This window comes from Acanthaster planci, linkage group LG01 (assembly GCF_054643075.1).
Source record: "Acanthaster planci isolate LZ-2023a linkage group LG01, COTS_SCS, whole genome shotgun sequence".
NCBI classification, from domain to species: Eukaryota; Metazoa; Echinodermata; class Asteroidea; order Valvatida; family Acanthasteridae; genus Acanthaster; species Acanthaster planci.
In genome coordinates this window covers 26,010,820-26,027,542 of record NC_141777.1, presented here as the reverse complement: position 1 = coordinate 26,027,542, position 16,723 = coordinate 26,010,820, and the positions used below count along the sequence as shown (strand labels likewise).

At 42.0% G+C, this 16,723-nt stretch overlaps 1 protein-coding gene across 1 annotated transcript; it reads left to right on the top strand.

Moving 5' to 3' along the window:
* Positions 1-304: 304 nt before the first annotated feature.
* On the top strand, positions 305-16,232 carry ak7 (adenylate kinase 7). Its single transcript, XM_022227532.2, has 17 exons — positions 305-493; positions 2,926-3,102; positions 4,214-4,322; positions 4,869-4,963; positions 5,881-5,991; positions 6,882-6,965; positions 7,488-7,576; positions 8,261-8,351; positions 8,667-8,744; positions 9,370-9,519; positions 10,619-10,747; positions 11,541-11,652; positions 11,880-12,008; positions 12,590-12,853; positions 13,716-13,936; positions 14,589-14,747; positions 15,325-16,232. Exons 1-17 carry the CDS (start codon positions 398-400, stop codon positions 15,361-15,363), a joined length of 2,133 nt encoding a protein of 710 aa, XP_022083224.2. The 5' UTR covers positions 305-397; the 3' UTR covers positions 15,364-16,232.
* Positions 16,233-16,723: the final 491 nt, after the last annotated feature.

The window sequence follows — 16,723 nt, the reverse complement described above, 5'->3', positions numbered from 1 at the left end:
GGGAAAATAATTATGGCTAGTCTTGAGAGGAGACTGGTATTCACACCTCGTTTTGTGGAAGCTCCACCTGTTGAAATCAGGTTGAAATGACGGAGTGCATACAGGGGGATAATGTGTGTTTGTGAGAAAAATCCTCAAGAGTCACGATCACAGCCTTATGGAATTTAGCGTTGTGGTAAAAAAAGAACTTCGCTGCTGTACTGGCACCCCCGTTGTATAGTATAGCGCCCTCTCTAGCCAGGAGCCCCATCACGGCGCAGCGCTGGCTGTAGTGTTATGGTCACGTGACGTTCATAGCGACAAATACTACGTACACAACTGTACCCGCAGAACCCATGCTGACGAGATCTCCGTGGTCACGTTTACTAGAAAATCGGAGGACTTTGGAGACTGGAAAATGGGTGAAGAGGAGTCGGAAACAACAGGAAAGCTTGGAAGCAAGCGCATATTTGTTAACCACGTCGACTGTTATCATGGCAAGAATATTGGAAAAGTAAGTAAGCAACAGCTGACCAGTGAAAGTTTTCCTTCAGTTTGCCACTTTGCCTAGACCCGTAATGGCCCAATACTTGTACTTGTAATAATCGTGTGCTTGACACAAGTTTGATGGTTGCTTGGTTTATTGTGTGTCAGATACAGGAGTACAACTATATTATATACATGTACACTCTATACATGCAGACATGGGGCTAGGTCTAATGGGGTACAATGATTGATGTATAGCAGGTGGGGCATTAGGATCCAGAAGAGGGCAGAGCTACAACTTTACAAGGACATTCTAAAAAGGGTACTGTTGCTGGGTAGAGTTATGGTGGTCAGGAGTGGACGTGTAAGAGTGCAGGATACCACATCACTCCTCCGTTGTATACTGGGCCTGTCCTGATTCATAGGGATTTCTTTCGAAAAGATTTATCCAGGATATCCGGGGGCATAACGAAACATCCGCTTGATTTTTATGAGCTGATATTGCACTGGTATATTCACTACTTATGGGGTTAAACTTTTCGCTAGGTTGTTAAATGCAAAATACTCGCCTTTTTCTCATTTGCAGGAAAAAATGCGGCCTTTTTTGCCATTTCCCCACTGTGGACAAATTTTAGCCTGACTTGTACATTACACAGACTCCTTTGTATGGTCAAATAATGGTACCCTGTATGATAGACTGTCTAGTTTGCAGCCAGACTTCAGCACTTACGAATTTCTTTCAGATCTGCGAGAGAACCTGTTGATCTAAGTACTCGTGGAAAATCACGGCTGTATGAGCGCCTGTCTAGTTTTCACCCAGACTTCAGCAATTACGAATTTCATTCAGATCCGGGAGAGAACCTGTTGATCAAAGTACTCGTGGAAAATCACGGCTGTTTTGTGTCGCAGCTAATACGCAACGCCCTTGGCTAGTTCCCTGTCCAGTCACACACTGTTTGCGGCAAATCATTCGTAGCGCGGATCGTTTCTGTGACGTGACACGAAAGTGACGAAACAGCCGTCAGTTTTGTCCAAGTGGGACAAAATTTGTCCGGAGTGAAAAAACGGCAAAAAAGGCAACATTTTTTCTTCCGAACAAGCATACGTCAAGTTTTCAGCAATTAGCCTCCAAGCGGAAAGTTTACCCTGTAAGTAGTGAGCTTACCGGTGCAATTTAGTTATGCAATTTAGTTATGCCACCGGATATCCCGTATCAACTTTTCGAAAGAAATCCCTATGAATCCGGACAGGGCCCAGTATAAGACAGAGGAGTATTCGTCGGGCCCTGTTTTAACGGGTCTAACATTTGCCATGCTTGCTCGAGGAGGTAACTGGTCACTTCAGCACCTTGTCAACTCGGCACCTACGAACTCGGCACCTCGTCAACTTGGCACCCACATTTTAAAATTAATATTGGACCTTAATTTCAAAAATGGGTTTCCTTCAATCTTCCCTTTTACATAAGACACTTGTTTCTTTATAATTTTCTTTGTTGAATTAATTAGGTTACCATAATCCATGTGGATTATCCAATCTCCAAATCAACCAAAAGTAACTAAGCACATGTACAGAATTAGAACCAATTGCTTCAGTTCGAGCACCGAGTCAGACAACGCAGACCGGAGGCAAAATTTGAGGTGCCGAGTCGGCTGGGTGCCAACTGGCTGCCGAGTTGACGAGTTGGTAGGTGCCAAGTTGGCAAGGTGTCGAAGTGACCGACATTCCTGGAGGGAGCCGGCAGGCTGGACAGTGCCAAGTGGTCAACTTTAACATGTTTAACAACATTGAACATGCCCCGCCGTGGGCGCTGCTCTCCCAGGGGTCAAGAACTTACCCTTTTCTGTTTCAGTTTGGAAGTTAAACATGTTGGAAGCTGAGGATTCCATCACACTCTGCCAAGCCAACAATTTGATTTGAAGCAGGGATGTTTTGTGAATTTTTTTGGTACATGTGTAATGTTGAGCGGACTGACTGTTCAAAGAAATGTGTGTGATTGAAAAAAGTAAAAGGCTTTAAATTCATATTTTTGTACTAATATCTTTGTTTTTAATTAGTACCTTATTTCAACGAGTTACATTCTGGCCCATAGATTTTGCACAGTCGGAAAAATTTTTTTGTTTGGCAGCAGGCAGCATGATTGGAATTTGATCAGTTACACTTGATCAGTTTTCAGCTCAAGAAATGATCGTGAGTGTCACTGGTGTCACATTAGGTTGTCCTTGTGTGGAGAAGCCAGTAGGTGATTTTGTCTAGGCTGTCATCATTTTGACACCTTTTGGGGGTTTGGTGCATAGTGACAGCAACATTCTGCTTAAAACAGGGTATTTTGCTGGGGCACATGTACGACCGTCACAGTCACCGTCATAAAAAGGAGTGGCATGCCCCAGTAACTGAGTCTAACCCAAATGCATACAGGCTTCTCAAGACAAATTGGATTAAATTTATGTATTCCCCTTGTAGTACCTGTCCAACTGCGTCGTTGGTGCATCACTCGAGGAAATCGAGGAAGAAGAGGAGGACAGTGCCTCAGTCAAGAGTGATGTGGTGGGCCCACCCAAGGAGGGTACCTACCACATCATTGGCTCCCTCAAGAACTCTAACAAGCCAAAGCCTGCTTGGGTGCAGGAAATCGTCAGTGTGAGTTTAGGACCAGACTTTAGGCCTGAAGCAGACTGAGATATCAAATGCATGAAAACGTGTAGAAACAAAATAAGGCTAAATTAATTGACATCTTTAGCCAACAAACTTCTTTGAAATTTTTGGCAGGCATATAGAAGGCCCAGGCCTGCTTTGGTCCATGAAATCATCTACATGAGTTTTGTGTGGAAGTGATTGAAAAGGACTAAACTCAAACCGGGAGTGAAGAAAAATACGCAATATCAAGCCAACTTTACTCACTCAATTAGCTGACCAAATTTTCCCAGGTATTTGTCAGGTGACAAGAATGAAGCTGTTTAGCCCTGTTCGCGCTTAACTTTTTGGGGGCAAACTTACCGAGACGATGGGTACTTTGCCTATTTTAAGTCCAGTGCGGACGTGCCCAGAAGACTTCCTCTCGGTTACTTTTTCCAAGCCACGCAAGAATTTTTACCGGCCAACTTCTGGCCAGAAAGCATTCCCGAGACACTTTTCCCAAGACAGAAAGTCCAGTGTGGACCGTGCAAGTCGGTAAAGGTGACTCAGGGAAGCGTACATCCGGTTTACTGGCAAGGTCAAGCTCCCATGAACCCCGCACATGTGCGTTGCAAGTGTCCATGTGACGTACATACATGTACACACCGCGAAGTTTAATTCTGATTGCTGTGTAGTGATTTCGTGTTCTCCAGTCTCTCGAATGGTGGCAGATATTATTACTGAAACAATCGGAAGTTTAATTGGGACCACCAATATATCATTGGAAGAACTGTCATGACCGGAAGTATGTAAAAGGTGCGCGCGTGCTTGGGTCAAAGGGTGAACACGAAAGGTCACGCAAAGCGCCCTCATGTGCCATGATAGTGATAGCTCAGTTACTTGTCTCGGTAAAAATCCCTGCATTGAAAGTCCAAGTGTGGACGGTGGTAAAATTTGCCCATTTTTCAATTTCCCATCGGCTCGGAAAATAAAGTCCAGTGCGGACAGGGCATAGGATTTCAGTTTGAAGCTTGAATTTAGATTGGTACATGCCCAAGAATATCCAGGTTTGCTTACAAAATGAAATGAAATTATTTTGTCTCGGACTTATAATAACTTTGGTTTTTTGTTTCAGTTTCCAGAGAAGGAACAAATGTTGGAACATCTTGCTGAATGTGATGTCGTAATGTATGATATCAATGAGGATCCTGGTCAGATTGACGAAGCCTCTTGGGCTGTGTCAGGTAATTCACGCAGCCTCCTCCCCCCCCTATCCTACCACCACCGTCTATTTAGATTTGCCCCTAACCCCTTTTTAAGAATTAGATGTTCAGACTTTTAATGTCAGTGCTGTATATGCAGATTCAGCAATCATTTACGCAAGCAATTTAGATCTTGGTCTCCAGAGTGTGACCAATTGATGGAATACTACCTAAAGAAAGCCGATAGCTATTGACCAATCAGAAGCCTTTTCACATTTTTGACCAGTAGCTCTTATTAGCTGGCACACAAGGTTAGAGAAAATGTCCATACCGTACACAAGCGGCACATTCAAGGTCTGACTGTTTTCAGAAAGAGATGAGTTAGTGATCAAAGCCATTGTTGGAAAAGAAATCAATTCAAAGGACATACTTTTCTCCATATCTGAATGTCATTTTCCATTTGAAATGGAACCTTTTTTCTGTCAAAATCTCTTTATTTCTTCTTTTTTGGTGGGTGTTTGGGTGTCTGTTTCTTTACCAAGTCAAAGTTTCCAAATATAGTTATAGCACTGTTACTTGTATTCACAGCTTTGCATGCAGAGTTGGAGCGTTTTGAATCACCCAAGATGTTCATCTTGGTCTCATCCATTATGACGTGGGCCAGAAGTAAACCTGTTGATCCAGTAAGTGTAGCACTTTTGGTTGAATGAGCTGGGATTTGCTTGCTTGACCAAGAGAAGTGTGTCATGCATACATGGGCTACCGGCGAGTGATTGCCATCTGTTAACCTTCCTTGTCTAAAAATCTCAAAATCGCTTCACGTTTGGTTTCCTCCTATTGGCCCATAGACTATGCATACGCGCATAGCCACAATCATGGGTAAACCTGTGTTTGGTGCTGGTCCATATCGTGCACATCATTTACAAAAGCAAAGATGTAATCGTTTGGTGAGGTTACGCATAAATCAGTCATGCAGTTTAGAATAAAAATTGTTTTAAATTTGGCAAATCCTTATTTTGCAAAAAGCGATTATGCATTGCTGGGTGGTTCACAACGATGTCTTGGTAACAAGAAGTGTACCCATATGACCGTGGGCGTGCAGATGCATTTAACAAAACCCTAGGGAGTAACTCAAAATGTATTGTCCATTGCTTCTCAGAACCCTTCTGTTATGCTTCACTGCACTGTGCATGAAAGCTGGTGTCACATGACCACAGCACACAATATGGTTAACAAATGTCACATGGTCTGAAGGGCTTTCATTAAAATTGTGCGAGGAAGCCCCCCTCCCAAAAGAATGGTTTACTACCATCATTTTTAACTGATATAGACTGCAAGTGCAGGAATATTAGAACTACATTCCTCTGTCGTGTCTTTCGTTTGAATGACTTAATTGATGTTAATCTGTCTCATACGGTGCGTCTACAGCCCTGAAGGTTGAGGTTTAATTCAAAGAATGTTGTACGTACAGTGTTTTGAGCTCAGCATGAGTAGGTTGGTAGACTCTCTGCATATTGGAGTCATCCCATATTGACAAAATTCCGAGCCTCTCCTGCGGAATTGCTGTTTCAGTCTTTTTCCCCCTTTGGTCCATCGATAGGACGACCCGGAGATCCCATTCACTGAGGAGGATTACAGACGGCGTAAGCCACACTCTAACTTCAAGGCGCACATCAGCGCTGAGAAGCTGGTCATCAAGCTAGGAAAGACAGTGAGTACACCCAAAAATTCATTCAATTTGTGCCCAGTTGGTTGAGGGCCCTATCCGCTCTGAGCGGGAACAAAAATGGTCGTGTTTTTAAATAAATTTGACAGTCCTTTGGTTTAGTACGAACTCACCGCATAGGTGCCTAAGTTTATGCATATTAGACATGGAGCATGCTGAGTACGTGCAATGAATTTATTCTGGAATGTACAGTCTCTGTATGCACGCTGAATGCGTGCAAGAACCCGGTCGGAAAACTTCGTACCAGTCTGTCTTTCTTTGGCAGGTGAGGGTGCACTTCAACTCAGGGCAGATAGCATGTATTCCTGATTTTGAATATCTGTGACCCTTATAATTTTTTTTTTTTTTTATTTATATTGTGAAGTTCCATAATGCACCCTGCACATCATGTATTATGACAGAGCATTGTAATTCCATTGTTCCCTTCATTCCTTTAAACAAGACTCTACTATTAGTCAGAGTGTGGACATGTATGTCAGAGGACCATTTTCAAGGAGCCAGTTCGATATTCCATCAGCATGTGCCCAAAACGAAGCACGTCCGAGGTCATTTGGGAACAGCAGTACCCGCACTTGAGGCCTGTCCTTTCAGCATGGCCATACAATGACTGACACATGCGTTATGTTCTTGAGTGACTCTCTCAGACAAGAATCATCCATTTGTCGTTTCATCATGCGTCTGTTCTCAATCTGAATGTGATGTTTGAGGCACTATAAATGAGGGAATTCATGGGTAGCACAGCGTACACAAGGAAAATCGTTCTTTTCTTAATGGTTTTTAACCCACAAGTGACATTACAGTCTCCAAGAAAACATGCTTGTTTCGGTCTTGCTGATTCTGTTTAACGTGTCTGGAATTTTTTTTTTCTCTTACAGAACAAGGCCAAGTTTGTAACTTATGTTATTGCCTCAGGGCTGACCTATGGTGGGGGAGAAAATATCTTCCATTACTTATACAAGGTGGGGAAGATAATCCTGACTTGTACATGTTGCGCACTCCTGATTTAACTTTAATTAGATTGAATATCCTGATGCCAAACAAAATAATGAAATAAAATATTGAACTAACAGTGTCGTCAGAATTCAGACTTAATATAATAGTTGTTCATAATTGTGGTATTATTGTTAGAATAAAGATTAGTTGTTTAGTGAGTTATTTCTCATTTGTGGTGAGAACTAATGTGTTTTGTATCAAGAGGATCAACAGATTGATATGGAGACATGAATTTATCTGTGGAAAGCTGAAATTTTTACTAACTGGTAACAATTCTTAATGCATACATCTCAGTACTTCAGGAATTTTATATGATTCTAAGAGAAGATATATTGTTCTAAAAGACAAAAATATGAAAAAAAAAATTAAATGGTAGGAATGATGCTTCTACTTTCAAATACTTTTTTTCCCAAGTTGCACACCATCATTTCGATTACAAGTTCTGGGCTTAAATATTGAATATTCTGCTGTGGTTTTCCTGTCCCTAGGCTGCCTGGCATGGAGAAATCGAAGCACTCCAGTGCTTTGGTAACGGGATGAATATCCTGCCCACAATCCACGTCAAAGATCTCGCTGGGTGAGTACAGCATTTTCCATCAGTGTGGAGTGAGTGTGCCCCATGAGACAGACAGTTAAAGTACCCTTGGAAGCTGTACATTACCAAAGGAAAGGCAGTCTCAGTGCCCTAAATATTTGAGGATTTCACTTATTTCTTGGAGAGGAAAAAGGAAACATCAGTATTAGACCCTATCGACAATGATAAATCGGTGTTTGTATTAGAAAGGAGGCTTGGAATTGCCAGAACGTAATGACATCTGAATACTATGACTTCGTGATGTAGAATTCTGTCCAGACATGTAAAGGAATATTGCATTAAAAAAAACACTACCAAATAGGTTATCCAGAGAGGGGGTCTTGCATGCAACTACTCTAATTCGTAAAGCAAGGACATCAGACAAGCTTACATCCATAATGACTTTTAAAGATTATTATATACAATATAGAAATGCAAAAAGAAAACATAGAACATGTGGTGTTCCCACTAGGACCTCACCTATACCTATGTGATTCATTGACTTGGGAACAAGTCATTCTAGTTGAGGACATGGATGGAACACGGCTTTTCCAACAAGGATCAAGCTGTACTCCAAAAATGGATATGAAGCCAAAAAATCAGAATAAACCGGAAGTTCTACGTACTTTCTTGCTGAGTGTTTTTCTGACAGAAAGGTTTGAGAATATCTCCCCCTTTTCTTTGTAGCGTCATCCAAAACATTGCTGATGGAAGACCTAAGACTAGATACTTACTGGCTGTGGATGATTCCCAGAATTCCCTTGAGGAGATTGTTAAGGTAGCTAACATCATTAATTTGAGTGATCACACAATAACATTCCTCAACCTGAATCAAAAGTAGACATCAATGTTACCAACATTTCTTTCACCATCTGTATCTTCAGAAGTGTTGCATATTCATTTTTAATTCCATTGCTTGTAAAAACCAGTCGACAACAAGGGCTGTGTGTAAGGCAAACACAAGGTTAATAATTGGCCAAGTGAGTTTTAGGCGATGGATAGTTTTTGTCTCAGCTTTGGGTCTTGTCAACATTGTTTAAAGAATGAGTCTTCTGGAGAGAAGTGAACTGCTTTTTTTGTTTCCTCTGTGCAGTGCATAAGCAGTAATCTTGGTAACGGCAAAGTGAAGCACATCACCAAGGAGGATGCATTACTCAGCAAGGGTCTGTCTGTGAGTATGAGGTTGAATTTCTACAGGTCTTCTGGGACATATTCAGGACAAATTCTGTTTGTAGGTCATATATGTTGTTTGCTGTTTATGTTGTTCTTTTAAAGGCAACCAAAAGCAGCAATGCTACAGTCTGTTGGTTGCAAAATTCGCAGATTGGAGATTGAAAATTTTCGCATGTCAACATAATGAATGGCCTTAAGTTACCACAATGTGATACTCTCCAACTGACAGTAACATTTATATGTTAGTATCTGTAATCAGTTTTACAGTAGAATTTTTCACAATTTTTATTGAGAAGTGAGCTGGAAAGAAAGACCCAGTTTATACTTAACTGTCAGTTTTGTTTATGTTAATTTCTTTGTAATGAAATATATTTTCATGTGATTTGTCAGATATGGGCTGTAGCTTCAAGCAGAGAAGTAGAAAACTTTCTTTGTTTTCTCTTCTAACCAACTTGTGTGTTCGATTTGTCTCCCAGCATTTTCACTTGGATCTATTGTCACACTAAATTGAACAAGCAAAGTCGAGAAAGTTTCCCTCAGTCCTTGTCAAGATGTTTACACCCCTTTGAAATTACCCTGTCTCTTGATTCACATGCTGTGTTGGTTGATAATTTTGGCACCAGCAACAAGACTTTGACATGCTGCTGACCAGCCTGCGGATGGACGGCGTCTACATCAAGGAGAACATGAACATCCGCTGGGTGTCAGAGCGAGGCATCATCGAGAACGTCCACCAGATCATCCAGGAGTTCAAGGCCACCAGGGGCCTCCTGGTAAGTGCTTGGCTAAGAGAGTTGAGGGTTGTCATACATCACTCTGGGTCTGTGGACTGCGTGTATGTGCGTGTTTGACTTCACCATACAGGTCAGACACACAAAGGGAAACAGTTTTCCTGACCATAGAGTTCAGTTCTCTGTTCAGCTGTGTCTTCTGTGGTAAGTTGTGCTCAGTTAATGAGAGAGGGTTAACGTATATTATAGGGGCACGATGTCGCGGGTCTGCTTTTTTACTGTGCAAGGCTAGGAGGGAATAAGTCCTGTGGCGGCAGGAAAGTGCGGTGTTAAACCCTCTCACCTCTCTCTCCTATCTTGTCTTCACCGAAAACGATGGACTGCCGATATTATAAGCACAGTGAGGAAGCAATGCCTTGTTCTCTATTACATAGTAAAAGATCACTGTTGGAACAAGAGAATGGTTCATAATGAGAGTGTGTGACAGCTTTACTGGTTCGTGTATACTGTTTATGGAATTCGTGTGCAGCAGGCTACAGAAGACAAACCAAATGACCATCAAGGGTCAGCATTCATAAAGTCCAACTTTGTTTACGACTTTGGCTATGGAATAATCTTGTAATTTTAGAAGTCCATAGTTTGTGCCCAAAAATATAGTGCCTGGGCAAGTCTGTTCGTTTGTAAATCAGTCATTTTTGCTGGAAAACTGTGGAGTCTAGCAAAGTGCAGTTCTCTTCAGTAAATCAATAGCACACCCATTGTGTAACGCAGCAAAGGTAGATTGATAGCAGTTGGGTATCAATCACTGCATCAAAATGGATGCATCTGTGGTACGGATTTTGGAGAAATTGAGGATAGTTTGGCTGAGAAGGGTTTTGGCGTGCTGTGGTCTAGAACAAACAAACCAGACCATCCTTTTTCCCTTAAAAGGTAATGACCGTTACCTGACTAAGGACATTTGTGTCTTACGACAACAAACATCACAAGTTTATACCGCCCCATTTTGGTTTAATATTTTTCTGCATTGGGCACATTTTATTAATGGGAAAAGAAGGTAATCTTGATCTAATTTGTATTACCAGTTTAATATGTTTCCTTGCAACCCTGTTCTCGTGACTAAAGATATGTTTATTTTTTCCAGCCGATGCGAGGCTGCGTGCTTGGGCCCCCAGCTGTTGGCAAAACCTGCGTAGTGGCAGCCCTCTGTAAGCACTACAAGCTACACCACATCAAGATCAAAGATGTCATTGATGAAGCAATTGAGGCACTGGTAAGTGTATATCTGGACCAGCCAACTCGGTTATGCAGATCACACGAATTTCTTGAATTTCAAATCGTAACAAAAATGGGAGATCTGGGCTTATAAATTTTTTGTACATGTAGTGTAATTTTTTATGAAGGACAAGTCACATTTCAATAAAAAATGTCATTTTCTTTTTACTTCCGTAAAAGTAACGGTGGCTGGGCTCTATCTCTTAATCTCAGTTTTGCAAAATCCCCCGACAGATTTCGTAGTTTCTCAGAGGTTCAGGGTTTATCTTAAATGTTGATAATTATGAGTCCTGTGGGGTTGAATGCCACCCTTGAAAGCTTGTTATGTTCTTCTTATAAACTCTAAAAAGCCACTGAGTGTAAAATGCTCATAAGATTACTTCACAGAAGGGTAAAAGTAAAACTAAAGAGTCTTGTTGAACCCCTTCACGGGGGGGGATATATTTTGACCGCGACTGCTGGGCTGTGGCATGCCATGAATGGAGGCATTTGTCCAGCAGCAGGCCCCATTGAACCAGCAGCTGCATGGTGAATAGACTGTCCGTGTGGTATGCACTAATGCTCACACAAAGGTGCTGTAGTAGCAGTCATCCCTAGTGAAGGGGTTAAGCCAAGTCCATTATTTGCCTCATTTTAGGCATGCATGCATTAGTTCAAATGGGACTCAAAGAATATTGATGCAGTTATATGAGACAGTTATGTTTGCTGGGAGCCAGCATCTCAAAAGTCTCCAATTACATTCAAAGCTGCATTTCCTCAAGACGTAAATCAATCTCCCTCCTCGACAACAGGAAAAGAGTGCAGCCCGGGCTGATGCTGACGAGAATGAAGACGATGATGGCAAGGCTCAGGAGGACCAAGAGCTGTTGGAAGCCATCATGGAGAGCAAAGAATCTAACAACGGTAGGTCAAGGAGAACCATGTAGGAATGGTAGAGGGTGCTGCATCACATGTTCACCATTTTTCCAAATCTCAGATTTGATGGGTCTTTGGCCGCACCGAGTGCTGGAGGCCAATTCTGTCAACAAATTGGTGGAAGAAAGGGGTGCCCCGGACATAACAGGCAGTTATTTCATGTTATTTAATGACATTTTTAACACTCTCTTCTTGTTTTGGGGACCGCTTGTCAGGCCGCATTGAGGACCAGTACATCCTTCGCTTCTACCGGGACAAACTGCATTCCATGCCCTGCCAGAACCAAGGCTTTATCCTGGACGGCTTCCCCAAGACAATGGAGCAGGCTAAGGAACTGTTTGCTGGTAAGTGACAACTGCTAAGAGATTCATTTCCCTGTATTCTGTTTTTACCCTCAAATCAGTGAGCCATACATCTCTGAAATTTTACCGACATTCCTTGGGATCATGTAGGACCATGTCTTTTCTGCCTGGTATGATTTGTCAGCACTGTGACTGATATCAACCACTCACTTTCCTATTCTGCCACAAGTACAAAGCAATTTCTTGGTAGCAGAAATCATTGGGGTAAAGTGGCTTACTCAAGGACATAACCACTTGATCTGCTAACGAGGCTGAAACCTGCATTTGGAATAAGTATGTATGTAATAAGTAAATGCACTGCATTTAAACACCTGAAGACAGAGGGGCCCAACTAATATGTTGGGCGACAGGAATCAAGTGCAACTTGTTTCTACTGACACAAAAAAATCCTTACATGAGAAAGAGGCCTGACTCTTTCCTAACAGTACAGTCTTTTCATGTGTAAAAAGTTCCAACCAAAACTTTGAAGGCATGCTGGTCTTCCTCAAAAGTATTCAGATCACAGTCCGATTTTTGAGGAGAAATAAAGCACTCGATGCATTTGTTTTCTTTCTGACTGTCAGCCGAGGACGAAGAGGAGCAGGATGAGAACAGCAAAGTGCCCGTCTACGACAAGACCACCATGCCCGAGATGGTGGTCTCTCTGGAGGCACCAGACGACTTCTTGAAGCAACGGGTCATGAACCTGCCCGAGAGCACGGTGGCGGGCACCCACAACAACGAGGAAGGCTTGCTGCGGCGACTGACCGAGTTCCGAGCGGTGAATGAGGAGGACACCACCGTGCTCAACTACTTTGATGAGTTGGAGATTCACCCAGAGCACGTCGGTGAGTAACACCTCAGTGGAGTTTGTACTTGGGATTGAAGAGAGATCAACAAAGCAGTTTTCGAACCTGTGACCTTTGGATTATTGTTAGAGGCCAGTGTACCCACTGAGCTTCTCCGTTCCTGTGACGGGACTCTCAGAATTTGATGCCTGCAAACATACAAAGGTACTTTTTGGCCGGATATGGCTGCCTGCATCAGTGTCTGTCTTTGCAGTAGTCAGTCCAGAACTGGCATGTGATAAAGACTGGAGCTGAACTGTTCACACTCAGTTTTGCCTAATACATAAAGCACATAACCAATCACAAAAATCATAAATGGATTTCATGACGGAAAACATTCTTCCAATACCTGCTTCTGTTACCCATCACCTCCAGATTTGTTTGGAACAAAACCCAATTTTTTTTATGCACTTTAATTTTTGGGTGATGGAAAATCACAGTTTTTGATATTTAATTTTCAGAAACAAAGATTCCATAGTAAACTTAGCCACGCTGCACTGTATTCACCCTATGCTACTCATTTACCCAACCTTGGCTGCTACAGATTAGACAAATGCTTCACAATTTTTAGGTCTGTTTTGAATGAGAGAATTGCAGTTTTCAAGGAAGTGTGATGCTTAGAAAGAACTACTATTGAGCACTTGACCCATTTTCATGGCTGTGCTGACTGTGGCATTCTGCCAGCCATTGTGTGCTTGCAGTTGTGACCTTGTCAGCATTGAATCCTTGCGGGATCTACACGTAAGCACAAGGAAAAATTCCTTATTTATTTTTTAAAAATATGCTGCAGTAGTCAGTGAAACTCTGTCACTTACAGCATTGAGCCCAGGCCATAATAAGCCCACCTTCCTTCTTAACACAGATGTGACCAAGGAGGTGGACCCCAACAATGCCACCATCGTGGAGCAGGTCACCAAGATCATGGGTGAGCCACGCAACTACGGCCCCACCCCGGAGGAGGTGGAAGAGATGGAGCGTATAGATACGGAGAAGCGGCTGAAGAAGGAGCAGGAGGAGAAGGAGGAGCGTGAAAGGCAGGAGGCTGAGGAGGCCGCTCTCAGGGAACAGCGGGAGAAGGAATGGGTGAGGGAAGTGGCATTGCAGTTGGCTGTGGTGGTTGCTGAGTGCCTCTCATTTAAGGGTATTTTTCACTGGTCACCACAAGGGTATAAGCCATTTGAACAGTAGCAAGGAAGTGCCTTCCAGCTCACGTCTAACTAGCTTGCGGCACACATTGAGACTGTAGCGCTTCCTATGCCTAGTGAAGCCTTGTAATTAAATGTGAACCAGTTGGGAGTGCTTGTGAAACACTCGACTACAGCACTGATGGTCTAGGGCCTGGGACCCTATGATACTATGATCCCATGATCCTATGATCTTTGTTTGGAGACTAGAATGATTCTTCATCTGAAAAGCATTGGTTCTATTCAGTTCAAAGCTATTTGGAGTCACTAGCACATCAAGGTGATACTTACACCAGACAGCTATTTTATTTCAACATGTAACGTGAAGTAGATGGGCCAAGTAAGCTTGAGTCATTATCAGCAAAACAGTGAAGGGACTGATCTACACACTTGTTCCACTTTGGTCAGAGAAAATTTATGAATGGGATTTTGGACCTGCGGCATCTGAAAATCATACAAGGACTCTTGCAACTTGGCTATCTAGCCATCTAGTTTTGTGATGAGTGATACCTGAACTCAGAGGCTCTCTCTCTCGTTCTCCCCCCCCCCAGGCTGAGAGACTGGAGGAGGTCAAACGCCAAGAGACAGAGCAGCTGGAGAATCAATCCATCCCGCTGCGCAACTACCTGATGAAGCATGTCATGCCGTCACTCACCCAGGGCCTGATTGAGTGCTGCAAAGCACGGCCAGATGATGCCATTGACTTCCTGGTAAAAAGCTCCTTTCATTTTCTCCTTCAGTCTCACTTATTACAAAAAAGAGAGATTCCCATTTGTGTAGTGTGAACCTGGCCTGAGCACAAAGTTCTTTAAGTTTAAGGTATAAAAGAGTTCAGGCCCGCAAGCTGACGTGGATAAATATTCAAAAAGAAGAGGCAGTTTTAAAGACAAGGTCACTCTCTATTGACATTTTTAATTTCTGTTGCACCTTGATTAATTTCAATAGATTTGCCACACTTGAAAAAAAGGACCTAGTACAATGCAGGAACAAACAAAAGTTATTTTAGGGTCTTAAGAAATTCATATTCAGGAAGCAGGTGTTTGTAAAATGAAACAGAAAACACAACAAAATCACACATTGATTGACTGCTGACAACACAAGTAAATGATCAAAGTTAGGAAGGGGACTCATGGTTGAACATGGGACAGCTCTCTTGCCAGTTCCTAACTTTGTATTGACCAGGTCCTGCTAGTTCTGAAGTGTATTATGTCTCTTCCTCTCAGTGCGCATTTCCATATTTTCTTCCCCAGTCGTGTTCAGTTTCTTACTTTCCCCATACTTGCACAGGCGGAGTATCTCTTCCGGAACAACCCACAGGTAGACTAACTCCCGTTGTCGTCAGACGTGCTTGTTGCAAGTGGTCCAATCTGTTACAGCCAACAAGGATGGGAGGAGTTCCCTGTCATGTCTCCATTGCCTGGCCCAACCAATCGTTCAAATGTTACAGGAGTCGATTTTTTATTTTGGAAAAAAAATTTTAACATTGAAATAGTCCAGGATTACTCTATGAAATGTCAGGATGATGTTGTCTTATTAGTATAGTTTTTTGAATTTATTTTCTTGTCATTTAACTGTTGGCACTGTTAACTGCCCTGGAAAGTAATCTCAAGATTTCCTTTAAGGCACAAATTGTAAGACAGTCTCGGAGTCAGAACTGAAGGCGGCCTTTTCTCTGATTAAGGAACTGTGGGGGAATTAATTTAATGTACATTTTCTGTTCACTTGTACCTTTAATTGAACAGAAGAAGATGTTGCTCTTCTTGTATATACGATGTATATAAAAAGCAGTTGTGCGTCGGTTTCAAGAGTTGATCCGTCCATTGTTCAGAACTGATTGTAGTGAATACTTCAAGTAGATTGTAAACAAGCATCTGTTATTTTCTGGGTTTTATGTAAAGTGAGAATTGTAGATTTAAAAGTAAAAAATTGCTCAGAATTCATCATCCGTCCAGTTCATCCATCCTGTACTCTGTACTGGTTTCTACTAGTGAAAGTCTCAACTGTTTAAAAGCCCTTGTTTAATTAGTCACTTTTATGCTGGGCAAAATTTTATTTTGATAAACAAGAAAATGTGATCAGCAAGAGTTTACAGCCGTCCAGATACATTTATTTGAAGATAACTTGGTAATCGGGGTGTTTGATATAATTTTTGTAAGACCTTGTTCAATAAAATTTCGTTTCTTGTGACATGAAAAGGATGTGTCTGTCATCATTTGAAAGCTGTCGGTTGTTTAGGCTCCTCTAAAAAGTAGTGGTACTTCAAGTCGCATGCAAATAACGGGCCATTACATAATGGTTCACTGACAAGATGACTTTGTGTAAACCACCAATATGCCTTTTGCCAATTAAATTTGAATCTGATACACTGAGATATTTGTTTGGAAATAAAGATAACAGTTTGAATTCCCCAGACTAAAGGAACTATTGCTAGACCTCGTGATTCGGGGCAAGCTTTAGCATAGCGACTACCATCTTAGGAATGGACTGGTTTCTTTGTGCTCATCTTATCCATTGAAAACGATGTATTGATGAAGGTGTCTCTTGTGTAATTAAGCAAAAGCTTTCCACGAATCACGAGGTATAGATACAGTGTTTTTAGTACGGTGAATTCAAATTGTTATGTTCTTGTGAATTTAAAAAACTCAATGTACCAGATTTTATTCAAATTTAACTCGCAAAAGGCTTA